The following is a 12,905-nucleotide window of genomic DNA, read 5'->3' as shown; positions in this document are numbered from 1 at the left end:
ATACAAAAAAAAAAATAAATAAATGAACCTTTATACTTTTAACGTACGAGAATTCTCAAAGCTTCTTACGCTCAATGACGTTAGCAATGATTTTTGCTAACAGCAAATAGTTATAAAATAAAAGGAAGAAATAATGTAAAGCCATTGCGATAAAGCGCACTAACCATCATAACGTCGCTTCGTTGTTTTTAGCTCAGTATTTTTGTATTTACATGTACTATGTGTAACAAATGAAATGTATATTTAATTATTTTTAGTTTTCTTACTGCTGCGGTGATATATTTTGTACTCAACGTGTCGTGAAACGAAGATAAGCAAACAATAACCGAAGGGATGTTCGTTTTCCTTGTTTCCCACCCCCCCCCCTTTTTTTTTTCTTCATTATTATTATTATTATTATTAATATTATTTTTAATTTTATTTTTTGTTTTTTGTTTATTGTTTTTGTTTTTAATCTAATCCTAGGTGCAATCGAGTGGAGTCTGTATTCAATGTAAAGAAAAAGTTCAATCGCAAGAAAGATAATAATAATAATTAAACGTGTTGTGCACATGAATTATGATATCTCGAAAATTTGCATCTTCGTCAATTCTAATATGCGTTCTTAAACGTAATTTTTATACCGCTTATTTTTAATAATAATGTACGTAAACTTAAATAAATATTAGTTTATACAAACCGTATTTCCAGCTGATTTTTTGTCGTTGTATAGTATTCTTCATATATATATGATGTTTGCGTGAAAAAATATCGTCGGCTTTGTCCAGGTTATCGTACCATGAAATGTCAGATGTTGTTTTGGCAAAATTGAAGTTTAAGCAAATTCGACGATTATTTACCGTCATATTTTTTCTTCTTTTTTTTTCTTTTTTTTTCTTTCTCTTTTTTTTTTTTTTTTTTTGTTTTTTTTCTTCTTTTTTTTTTTTTAATTACGTCGATATTTTACATCGTTCATTTTTCGATTTTCTAGCATTAATCCTAATTTTACAATTGTATATGATGTATTTTATAACACGAGAAATATTAATGTATTCGTCAACTTGTGTTAAAGAGATGGTATTTACAGATAATATAAAACTAACAAATAATACTTTGTGCATAATTTATTAATGAGAAACAAAATCAAACAAGAAAAAGAAAAAAACGTTTCAAGTATAATAACTATTTGTCATGTGGACGAAAGAAAATATTCATCTACATCGACGTTAACTTCTAGCTCGATAAAATTTAAAATTAACCACCAAGTCAATAATAAATCAATGTCATACATACATTATTAGAATTAATAAAAATTCTAACTCTTAATTATCACTTTTTCTTTTTGTTTGTTTATTTGTTTTGTTTGTTTGTTTGTTTGTTTGTTTGTTTTGTTTTTGTTGTTGTTGTTGTTTTTTTTTATCGATGGTAAATTACATATAAATGTTTTAAAAGTTTGAGAATCTGACAAGCTTATTTTTTCTCATGAAAATTTTGGATTTTCTAGGTGGAAATTGTACTTAAAAATAAATCTAGAAGAGGAAAATGTTGCCTCTTTAAATTAGCAGCTATTTTTCATCATCGATCCTATGAAGAGAGATGACATTTGAAATCGCTGTAAGGTTTTGACAATCGAAATAACGATTATAGATGCGCGCGTGCGTATGTTTAGCGGCTGAAATAATGTTTTTAATTGATTGGCTCCTGGCAGTACTACTAAGCAATAGCGTTAGCAATGCCAATGAAAAAAAAAGAAAAAAAAAAAAGAAGAAGCCAAGTAAGCAATGGTTATTTTATTATTGTTATCGTCGAAAATTATCGTTATCGTATTACCATCATCATTATTGTTGTTATGATTAGTAATGGGATACGACGAATCATAATACCTCCCTATTAATGCAAAAAGTTATAATAATTAATATAACGCCTGGTGAGTAAAAATATCGGACAATGTAAACTATTTAATAAATGGCTATAAATTTTTATAAACAAAGTTTGTCGATAAAATGTACGTGAAATGATAAATATATCGCGTGGGTAGAATGTTATGTGCGCAGCCTATATTTAACAGCTAAATTTACGAGTATTGGAGCTCTTTACATTCTATCCTCTTCCACGCTATCATTTGGACTGCCCGAAAGTGTTCCACGTGTGTATATTTATGCATTTAGTCGCATGACTATCGCTTTACAAAAACACGAAATAACATTCGCTGGCAAAATACATTTTTCATGAAAGAAAAAGAAAAAAAAAAAAAAAAATACGAAGAAGCCCAATTGACGAGGCCGTGGGACATTCTTCAACTTTTTGTTGTTACTGATTTTACGATTTATCAAGCCAATAATCATTAAGATAATAAGGATTAGCGTATCATCTTCTTTCATCTATCGCTATCGTTTTTGTAATCGCGACAATGAGTAAGGGGAGGAAACGTTAATGATCGGAGATGAACGATACGTCATTGGCTGCCCCCGTGGCCTTACATACTTACATTATTATAATAAAATGTCGTGTTTGTTTTTTTTCTTTTCTGTTTTTTTTTTTCTGTTTTTTTTTTCTGTTTTTTGTTTTTCCTATTTTTTGACGATATAAACTTCACGAATACCATCGCCGACACCGCAATTCGTTAAAAAGCCATTTTCGTGCCAAGGATCGATGGAACGGCCAACGTCGAGGAATCGCCAAGCCCCCGTCAGTCGACGACCTCCACGAGTATATCCTGGAGGGCCTTGCGCTTGAGATCGGGCACGGTCGCTGCTTCGGCCGGGTAGCCGACGGGAAGTAGGATGGCGAGCTTCTCGTTAAGGGGCCGCTTCAGGAGATGACGAAGCGCCGGTCCGCAATTGAGGGGCGTGGACGTGAGGGTGACGAGGCCGGCGTACTGAAACATAACGTCGAGTTAAAGGGCGAACGACGCGGATTTACCGTATGACCTGCATAGACGAGGCACCGGGAAGTCGCCGGGAGGGATTTATTTGATTGTCGAAGCCGCTCGCTTCGTTTCGTATAATTGGATAATGCGTGGCTTGCTCGCGTGCTCGCCTCGGCCTCTAAAATTTCATTGTCTTCGTGGACAGCGATCGCAGGGCATCGGCGAGTCAATCGTGGCGGAAGTAGGACGAGTAGGGTTGGGTGGGTTGGCGCGCTTTCTCAAACTTAAGAGACGGTGGTCGGGCATGTGCTTAGAGATCTCCGAGGGGCATAATAAGGGGGCGACGAGACAAACGTTTGACGGATCGATCGAAACGATCGAAAAATCGAACGTTAAAGCGCACGATACCTTACCTCGCGCCTTATAAATGCTCGAGATTTATAAATATGGGCCTTTAAAGTGGTCCTATAATTTTCGGGACTGATCGAAGATTAAGAAAGTATTATTAAATTCGTAATCGCTCGCGTTTTTTGTTTTGTTTTGTTTTGTTTTGGTTTTTTTTTAGAATCGCCACAATGAATGAGCGATGCATGATAATTTATGAAATTGAATTAAGCCGCGGTCGCGCACAAAAGCAATTATTACGATTCTTTTCTTGGCGATTACGATCTTTATAAAGAGGACGGTTTGCCCACGCCGCAGGTAAGTACCGAATTATCGTTCTTTAAAGCCTCTATCACGGCCATATATCATAACGAAGGAAAGGAAGATAACGTCGAGGAGCGTAATGAGGATTCATCCGTTTAAGAGATGTCGTCGATGCGCCGTCTCTTGCGCTCCGATCGACCCACATTTTCTTCACGCTTGTGTGCTGTGCAGTGCTCGTATACGCGCGCCACACCACTTCACCGCCTCACCGACAATCAACAAATAGACCGAAGAATCCTAATGTCCTAGTCCCAATGACGTCCTAACGTGTAGAGATATCGAGCAGTCGAGGAGGGGCCGATTGCTATTGCATTAGGATCGATGACAAAATGCAGCTCGATGTTGCTCACTCGCGATCACGCGTCAACGCCCTTTAAGCTCTTTTCTACGATTTCGACAAAAAGTCGGCCATTACGCGGCAGACATGTTAATCGCGCGTTAATGCAACAACGCCACTTTGTCGAGACCTTCGGAGGTCATTGAATGCACGGCAAGTGGATTTTAATTCTTTCTTTCAAGCTTTTGTTTCGTTTTTTTTTTTGTTTTTTTTTTTGTTTTGTTTTGTTTTGTTTTGTTTTTTTTTGTTTGTTTGTTCGTTCCCTAACCGCTGCCATTGTGTCCCTGAGCTCGTCTCCTTTCGCGCGACTCTTTCTGCAAAACCAGCTTTGCAGACCGTTGTGTCCTGTTGTCCGGGCCTGGGGCTTATCTGCGCGCGCGCGCGCGCGCGCGCTCCACCGCCACGTACGAGCAGCGATCATGACAAAGCGCGGATCGTGATAATGGAGAAAGAAAGCAAGAAAGAACGAGAGAAGTAGTAAAGAAAAAAGAAAACATCGTCGGATTTACAAAGCGAATCCATCCCTCAATGGATTTTCGCAAATACGTAACATGTAAAGCATCGAATACAGCGCGCGATTCGCAAAGCTGCGCAATCTAGATCTTATCGGCCGCGGGCGCTTTATTCGCGTTAAATTAATTTGATTATTATTATGCGTAGAAGCACCGTTGCAAATATTCTTTACACTAATCAATACCGAGCGGTTATAAACTCCTGGCAATTATTTTAAGAAGCTATCATTCATTGGGTGCGATATGATTAATGTTGACAATTTTTAAAGCATCGAGAATGTTATTTTGGCAAAATTAATATTAATCGTTTGGCATTGGGAGAAGCGGATTATTGCCAAGTAATTTTTATATTTATTCCACGATATCATAATGGAGCACAATTCATACTTTTTGTGTTTGCTATGAAAATTTATACAGTCTTGAATAAAAGTTTTGTAACGTAGAGTGCGCTGTGCGCGAGCACGCGCGCACACCCATGCAATGAGTAAAATGAATGAACGTAGCGCAGATAAAGCGAACGTTGCTGGTTAAAACGTAAAGTAAAATAATGCGAAATGCATGCTTTGCGAGCTTCGTGGCCTAATGTTACTTTACAAGTCAAGGACTACTTACACAAAATGCAAAATGTCAAAAGTAATGAGTGAATTTGATTAACATTTTTTTTTTTTTTTTTTTTTTTTTTTTTTTTTTTTACGACTATCAAGTTTAACTAGTAGGCAAATTCTTGCCACTGGGACGACGTTTCATTGCTTATTTTATGTGGCTGAGGGCGTACAAGTAAGCATGGAATTTAATTAGCCCGACCTATGCCCATTGAGCCAAAACACCATAAGATTTTCTCAATTCGTAGCTTAACGACGGACAGCTTTCCCGTGCGTGCAATTTGATTGACGTCTACGCTCTAACCACATATCTCTATATACACACGCGCAGGCGCGCGCGCGTCACCTACATTGAACAAGTGAAGAATCACGAAATTACCCGCGTGAAATCGATTGGCTCTCCAGCCTCCCGAGCACTCACTCTTATTATCCGTAAAGTGTTGGCCAGCCTCTTCGGCTTTATGGCGAACGTAAAAAAATCATCGTTTGTTGCGGCTTATGGAAAATCCGGTGCCCTCGTCTCAGTATTAGCCTTGTCGAAAGTCGTTTTCCATCTGCACTTGGAACGAGCCTCCGCGCGCATTATAAACTAAGACTTACGTAATAATAATCATAATGACAACAACAATAAAAACAATGCCAATGCTTAGGTAAATCGGTTGAAATTCGCGGAGTTGGTTTCCCATTTAATGTGCGCGGGACTCGTTTTTTTCCTTTCTTTTGCATTTTAACGATCGAGCTTTATACGCCGCGACGATTTACGTTAATAAACATCGCCGGGGATTGTTTTTCCAAAGTATAGATAAATAGGCCACTCGTAAACGTCGAGTTTTCAGTATCGGCTCGATACATTAATCTGTTTTCCACTAGCTCGCACGCGCTTTCTCTACTACCTCTCGCGCCTCAATGTTTAAAACATTTTATGGCCAATACGAAGAAGCATTGTCTTTTAAATTTTTTTTTTATTCGTATGCAATGCAATCGGTCGAGCCCAATTGGTCGCCCTTGAATTGTCGAATGCGTTCGACCAAGCAACTGCGCTGCCCCTTGGAAATCCCGACGGATTGAGAATCTCCGATGAGATATCGATCATCCAGGATATTCAGAGATGGTAGCAATAGCCTGCGCGAGGATTTCCGATATGCGACAAGGTTTGACCCTGAACCGTCGCCCCTGTCCTGTTTCCAAGCGTGCGCAAAAATTGTCAAAGCCGTCGTTGGCAATATCGGAGTGAGAAAGCGCTGGTTGGAAAAATCATAGAGCCCACCACTAGCTTTTTACGGTACATTAACATTATCCTACCTTACGCAGATGATTATTTTCCAAGAGTCTCGAAGCTCGAAGCCAAGTGCACTCGATCAGCCGCACATTACGTGTATTATTGATTTTATCGCCAGCCGTAATGCACCGATAAGTAGTGGCGTAAGTGCCGAGTGAGTTTTTAATTGACAATTGGAATGAAAGTTTGGTTCCTGCTTCGTGTCGGGAGAAGCGACATTGCCGAGGAAATTCATGTAACCAATACTTTGTATTTTCTTTCCCGTTTATTAAATAATTCATTCGTTCATCATATACGATAGTTACACATTTACATGTGCAAATCCATGGTATTTTTTAATTATAAAGTTTTACCCCAATGCTTAGTCTCTCTCTCTCTCTCTCTCTCTCTCTCTCACTCTCTCTCGTTGTAATCAAAATGCTCCTCGACATCTTCCTAATCGTCAACGATTTAAGCTCAAATAGACAACTTTGCGACACAAGCAACTTGCACATTCGAAAGAGAATTTTTGAGATGAAAGTATGCCCGCTGTTGTTATTATGCACTCCCTTTCCCTTAAATTTCTCTTCGAATTCTCGGATTCGCGAACCTTGTATCTTGTATCTCGTCAAACTCAAATTCAAACTTAGCTTACTTTACTTTATGTACTTTATCGATATACTGCTATCGCTTACATTATGTAATAAAATTTGGTACGCCGAGTCATTTGCTTAAGGACTTAACAGCTCGGCCATCGCTATAGCGAGGCGATGATTCCGCCTTATAATCCTCCTTATTGCGATAACGAATATGAATATTAATATTATTATAGCATTATCACGTAAAATTCGCGTTTAATGCATCGATACGTACAATCTCAAGTTGTAACTATCGAACTTTTCGTGATGTTAGATGCCTACTCGGGTACCTTGCATTATCCGTCTAATGAAATTATGTATTGAAACTTAAAGCACTATAGGCAAAAAATGCACGATAGATATTTTTTTTTGCTTCGCACATAAGTGCAAAGGCAGAAATTGTAAATAAAATTCTCGTATATTAATGATAGATGAGTTTTTTTGATTTTTTTTTTTTTTGTTTTTTTCTTTTTTTTTTTTTTTTTTTTTTTTTTTTTTTTTTTTTTTTATGTAATCTCTGCGCTGCTGCCAAACCTTACGGCGGTTAAATTGTCTCGATTTTCACATCAACGTTTGAATAAACCGTAATCGACAGTTACTCGCACTGACTGCGCACATACGTTTCACTCTTACCTTCCTGCTAAACTTTATTTTGATACTGTGACTTAACGTAAATATACTTATTCCGTACTTATCTAGACTTAAATATTAAAGAACTTATACTACAAAGTGAAATGTACGATCATGAATTTGGATAAAAGCTTATTGAGGTAAGTGAGTTTGATATTAGCGCCTTAGAGAAAGTATCGTTTATTATTATAACTGAAATATTCAACTAAGATATGGAAAATAAATGATAATAATGATTTTTCATTTCTTATCTTAACTTCGAACCAGCCACTTTCAGCTGGAAAAGAACTTTTTTCACACCCTCCACTTATACAAATTACATAACAAAGCGCTTATTAAATTTATGTATTTCCATTAATTAATTCGTTAAAATTTTTTCCTCCTCCTCCTCCTCCTCCTCCTCCTCCTCCTATCACCATAATTTACACGGAGGCAAATGTTTTGAAAGAGGTTTGTATTTGAAAATAGCAACAATTGTCTACTTACATGGACATAAAAAAAAAAAAAAAAAAAAAAAAAAAAAAAAAAAATCATACGCACCATTCGACGAGTATGAACTTAACGACTTTCCCGATCAATTAATTTTTACAATTCCGTTTAAATATGTTTGACAACACGATTTAATTGCCAAGGTCTCGGTTTCGTGTGCTACGTAACATGTTATTGTACAAATGTAGAATAATTTTAATACCAAAATTCACCAATCGCTTGTTGTGTGCAAAATAATACTAAGAACATTCCATGCGACCGTATCTGCTCATTCAAGTCCATCAAAACTTGTGAACTTCTATTCTATCATGACTTACGGTCATAAAACATAGAATAAATAGATACTTTTTCTCTATTGCTCTCGTCCTGACCTTTTCATTATACTATATTTAATGCAAGATATTAAAAGTAACTTTGCTAGGATATTTAGGCCAGCTGACAGCATGTTTATGCGCTCAATAATTATGTGAGCGAAACGTACGGCAACTTGAAAGATTTTTCATAATCTTTTTCCGTACTTTTTTTTTTTTTTTTTTTTTTTTTTTTTTTTTGTTCTTTTTAAGAAATTCACATCCAAATTCGGCACTGCATCAATTGCATTTTACGACATTATTAAAGCCGAAAATCTCTATGCGTGAAATTAATGTAAGACGCTCTTTACACACTTCTCGGCGCACTATCGATTCGCTCTCACTCGGTGCATTTCTCCATTCAAGGCGGCACGAAAAATTCGGCTCTCACTTGAAAAATTTACTAGCGCGCCAAAGTGCCGCACATTCGGAATCGCAAGAGAATCATCACACAATCTCGATTACCGAATCGAAAACTCTTTGGCTCGCGTCGTGACACCATATTGGCTCTTGCTCATGCGTAGCGTCCTTCCTCGAATTAAGATGGACACTCCGGCAATGTTTTCTTTCTTTTTCTTTTTTCCTCTCTCTTTTTTTTTTTTTTTTTTTTTTTTTTTTTTTTTTTTTTTTTACGAAAATAACCACACTTATCGCGCAATCGGAGCAATATTTTTGTCGCCCTATAGCCGACATTCCGACACCTGCAATTTCTTACACTTACTTACGGATTCTTAACTCGCCTCTCTTCTAATTTACGCCGCCCATTGCCAATGACACCGATTGCGACGCAAATCGCACGAAGCCAGTGCTATTAACTTCGCGTAGATGTTCCTCATATTTTGCATGAGCTTAAGTGGTGAGTCGGATGTGAAAGGTCTTTGCTACGATTATATACACCGACGATGCTCAAATTTCTCGATAAATTAATCAAGTAAATAACAAGCTTTTCCATCAATCCTCGTGCTCTTCTTCATCGACTTTGTATGCCAAGTGGAAGAGGTCGGAGTGCATGTTGCTCTTTATCAAACGATAAAATCGCTCTAATAATCCTTATCTAATTAAATATTAAATGAAAAGGAAAAAAATCTCAAGTAAAATTTATCTTCCAATCCTTCAAATTAGCCACGTTTTACGTAGATTTCGACGAACTGGTATAGGCAGAATCTGAAATAAGGTCTCGTAAACCTACAGAATGCTCTAAAGTCGTTAAATTACAAGAGCGATACGGCAAATTTTACGTAAACGCGTTAATCGGATGAATAATAATCATGAATATTATACGGATAAGGGATAATTTTAATTGGTTTTAATTGGCAGCTCAATATTTACATTGTTCGAGACTTTCGTCTTAATTTCGAAAGCTTATTGATGATATTGTTTGGCCGTAAAATGCCAAATGCTTAATTTTCACCTTATATAATCATATAAATCAAGTTATTCGTCCATGGCAAATATCGAATGGAATATACACACATTCAACACACTCACATATATATATATATATATATATATATATATATATATATATATATATATAAAAATGTCTATATATAATTGAGTCATGGGGGAAGGAGGATGTGAATGGTCTGCTATACAGTCGTTAAGGCTATGCTCGTGGAATTAATTGAATGAATCGTTATTATCGTGATAAAATAATTGCTCTAATGTTATTAACAATACAAGAATTTTGTGTATTATGAGGAAGAAAGAGTGACGGTTGTTTTAAATTATTAATGGTAAAGTCGGAAGGAGTGCGGTCGTTTATTGGATGGCAATTATGTGAAAATAGGCAAACATTCGTAGGATGATAGTATAAATAATACAAACGTATCCATCACCGTCAGCTCCCTTATGCAATTCTAAATAAGCCTTTGAATAATAAATAAAAATATATAATTTCGCCAATGCGAACAAAGCTATTCAAGCGTTCATTGTTAATGTGTGCATTGTTAACGCATTCGTTACTTCGTGCTGCTTAATATTTTAAGTAAGGTCTAATCTTTTTTTTTTTTCTATTTTTTTTTTTTTTTTTTTTTTTTTTTTTTTTTTTTATTGTACATGTATTGTCTTAAAAAAATAATGTATTCAAAGTTTCGTATTAAAATTGTATGATAATCGTAAAGCGCAATTATGCAATGTTGCGAACGTTCGTTAGGTAATATATGTAAAAAGAGCCGAAATGGCTTTAAAACTTTTTCCTCAAAATTTATTTTCCAAAAGTAGGCGGATAAAGTATCATAATTATATCATTACACTTATCCCCTTAGAGGCTAGAAATTTCGGTTCACTTGGAGATTCTTAATTGATCGATTAATTATTGTAATGGCGAGTCACGATCTCGAGGACAATTAAAAATCGTACCTAATTCTGCTCGTGTTAAAGGCAGTAAAATATTATATTCTTCAAATATTATATTCTAGCAAATTTTATTTAATTTTAATAGAAAATGTTAATACTTTTACATCTTGCGTTTGGTTTAAAGTAATGGAAACTAAAATGAAAGATAATAATTTTGTAATTGAAATAAGGCGAATGAATATTCGTTCGTTCGTCTTTGATTATACAGTTCGATGAATAAAATTACTTATTACAGCGGCAAAACTTTATCTATTTTGATCAATGTTTTTTTTTTTTTGTTTTTTTTTTGTTTTTTCGTTTTTCCTTCTTTTGTTCCGTTCTTTGTTAAGACAGTTGGAAAGGTATCGGCGGAGATGAAATACACGAATGTAAACGGTAATTAGATAAACTAATGACGGTATGAGCGACATCGAACTGAAATAATATCATCGGCAATCGAGCAGAAAAACTTATGAACGCTAAAAGTACTTGAGCAAAACACTAATCACCTGTATCAGCATAAACTATCCGAAATTCGAAATTGGACACTCGAATTACTTGCGCAAAAAGGGATTATCAAGTGACTCAGGACTATTCGAACTCGAATAATAATCCAGCATCTAGCAGAATATTTTCATTTTATGATATATACATATATACATATATCTTGTATATATCTTGACACTTGGCTATAAATTAAAAAAAAAAAAAAAAAAAAAAGAATTTCTAAAAAATAATAAAGGTTGTTCATTATTTAACAATTAGGATTTAAGAAAATAGATTACGCGCTCATTGTTATAATGTTGGAAAATAAACAGAATGCTGAGTGTTAAATAAATTCCAAATTGAAGGGGGTGGGGTGGGGTAAAGTTGGGTGGGGTGGGGTGGGGGGGGGGCGGAATAGAAAAAGAATACATTTATTTTAATCTACGATTGCATATTATAAATATTCGACAAAGCAGAGTCCACGTTAGACGGCCAAAGGATCATGATTTATTGGAAATCTAAAGTAAGATAGAATAAAATAAAATAGAAACTTTAAATGGACATATGCGAGAGAATGATTATATAATGCTTGTATCGCGATACAGAATTCAATAGCAAACTCTCTCAAACTTGCGAGTAGATGAGCAATTTTCTGACCAATCGGCGGCCAAGCGAGCCCAACCACACCAATGTGCATTAATTCCACGATGTACAGCATTATGGACGCCATAAACTACTGATAATCCGATTAAATAACGTTCTTTTGTAGCACCGATAAGATGCGACGATCCGATGACTTTCTTTCCTCGCCTATCGAGGAGCGCCGGTCTGAGCCACCGTCATCCACGCCGTACTTCCTCCAATTCCATTAGACGTACGCGACGAACAAACGCAGCTAATCCGATCATTAACCCAGCTATTTCCCGCCACGATCTCATCCCAATTGCCTCGCCAAACTTCACTCGCCAAAACACGCGGCTCCTTACCCACATCGCTTTGCCTCTCCTCGCCGCGGATAATCCCTTAGCCCAGTTGGACGGTTCGCGCGAGGATGAGGATAACGAGCTCCGAACTACGAGCACAAGTGCCGTAAGTCACTTACAATACAGACGTCTGCTTGCTTAAGACAAAGCATCATAGAGTCGCGCGTCCTTAATCTTCAAAGCACATTTATAATGAATTTCTACGTGTGTTTGGCTGATTAGGCGAGTGAGAGGCGGGAAGCGAGATAAAGTCGCGCGAGCACGATAATAATAAACGATGAAAAACCCTTCCCTTACCGCCCTCGCTTCCCCATTCTCCCGGGTGGGATTAAGTAATGGGCCAAGGTCGCGTCCACGGAAATTGCCGGCTGCTCGAGGGTGAGGATGAACGGAAGAAGCCACGTAGCATGCCCGCAAGGCTCGCTTTCATAACCCACGGTATGGTTCGGCGATTCTCGGCTGCGGGGGAGATAATTGATAGGACAGAGAGCGGCAATAATAGCCGACGATTATGAAAATAAGAGGTTAAATGTTGCGGTGGGGGAGTAGCGCAGCGAGTAGTGCAACGGGTACTGTTGTAGGGATCCTTGTAACGGTGATTGGCGCATTGGGCATCGGATTTGCTTGTTTCACGTCGCAATGTGCGCGAGGAGCGATGAGATCCCATGATGGTTGAGTCGTGCGGGGTGGTAGGTATCGAGGATGGGAGGAAAATGGTCGGTGGGTG

At 37.1% G+C, this 12,905-nt stretch overlaps 1 protein-coding gene across 1 annotated transcript in view; it reads right to left on the bottom strand.

Annotated features, from left to right (window-relative positions):
• Positions 1 to 2,554: 2,554 nt before the first annotated feature.
• The window catches only part of Iyd (Iodotyrosine deiodinase), a 10,964-nt gene continuing 613 nt past the window's right edge, over positions 2,555 to 12,905 (bottom strand). The window contains exon 2 of the mRNA XM_011495864.1: positions 2,555 to 2,857. Within this exon, the coding sequence (XP_011494166.1) occupies positions 2,669 to 2,857 (189 nt within the window). The 3' untranslated portion in view covers positions 2,555 to 2,668. The remainder of the gene's footprint in view (positions 2,858 to 12,905) is intronic.

Source organism: Ceratosolen solmsi, unplaced genomic scaffold (assembly GCF_000503995.2).
Source record: "Ceratosolen solmsi marchali unplaced genomic scaffold, CerSol_1.0 scaffold11, whole genome shotgun sequence".
In the NCBI taxonomy this organism is placed as follows: Eukaryota; Metazoa; Arthropoda; class Insecta; order Hymenoptera; family Agaonidae; genus Ceratosolen; species Ceratosolen solmsi.
This window is presented reverse-complemented; position numbering and strand designations above follow the sequence as displayed.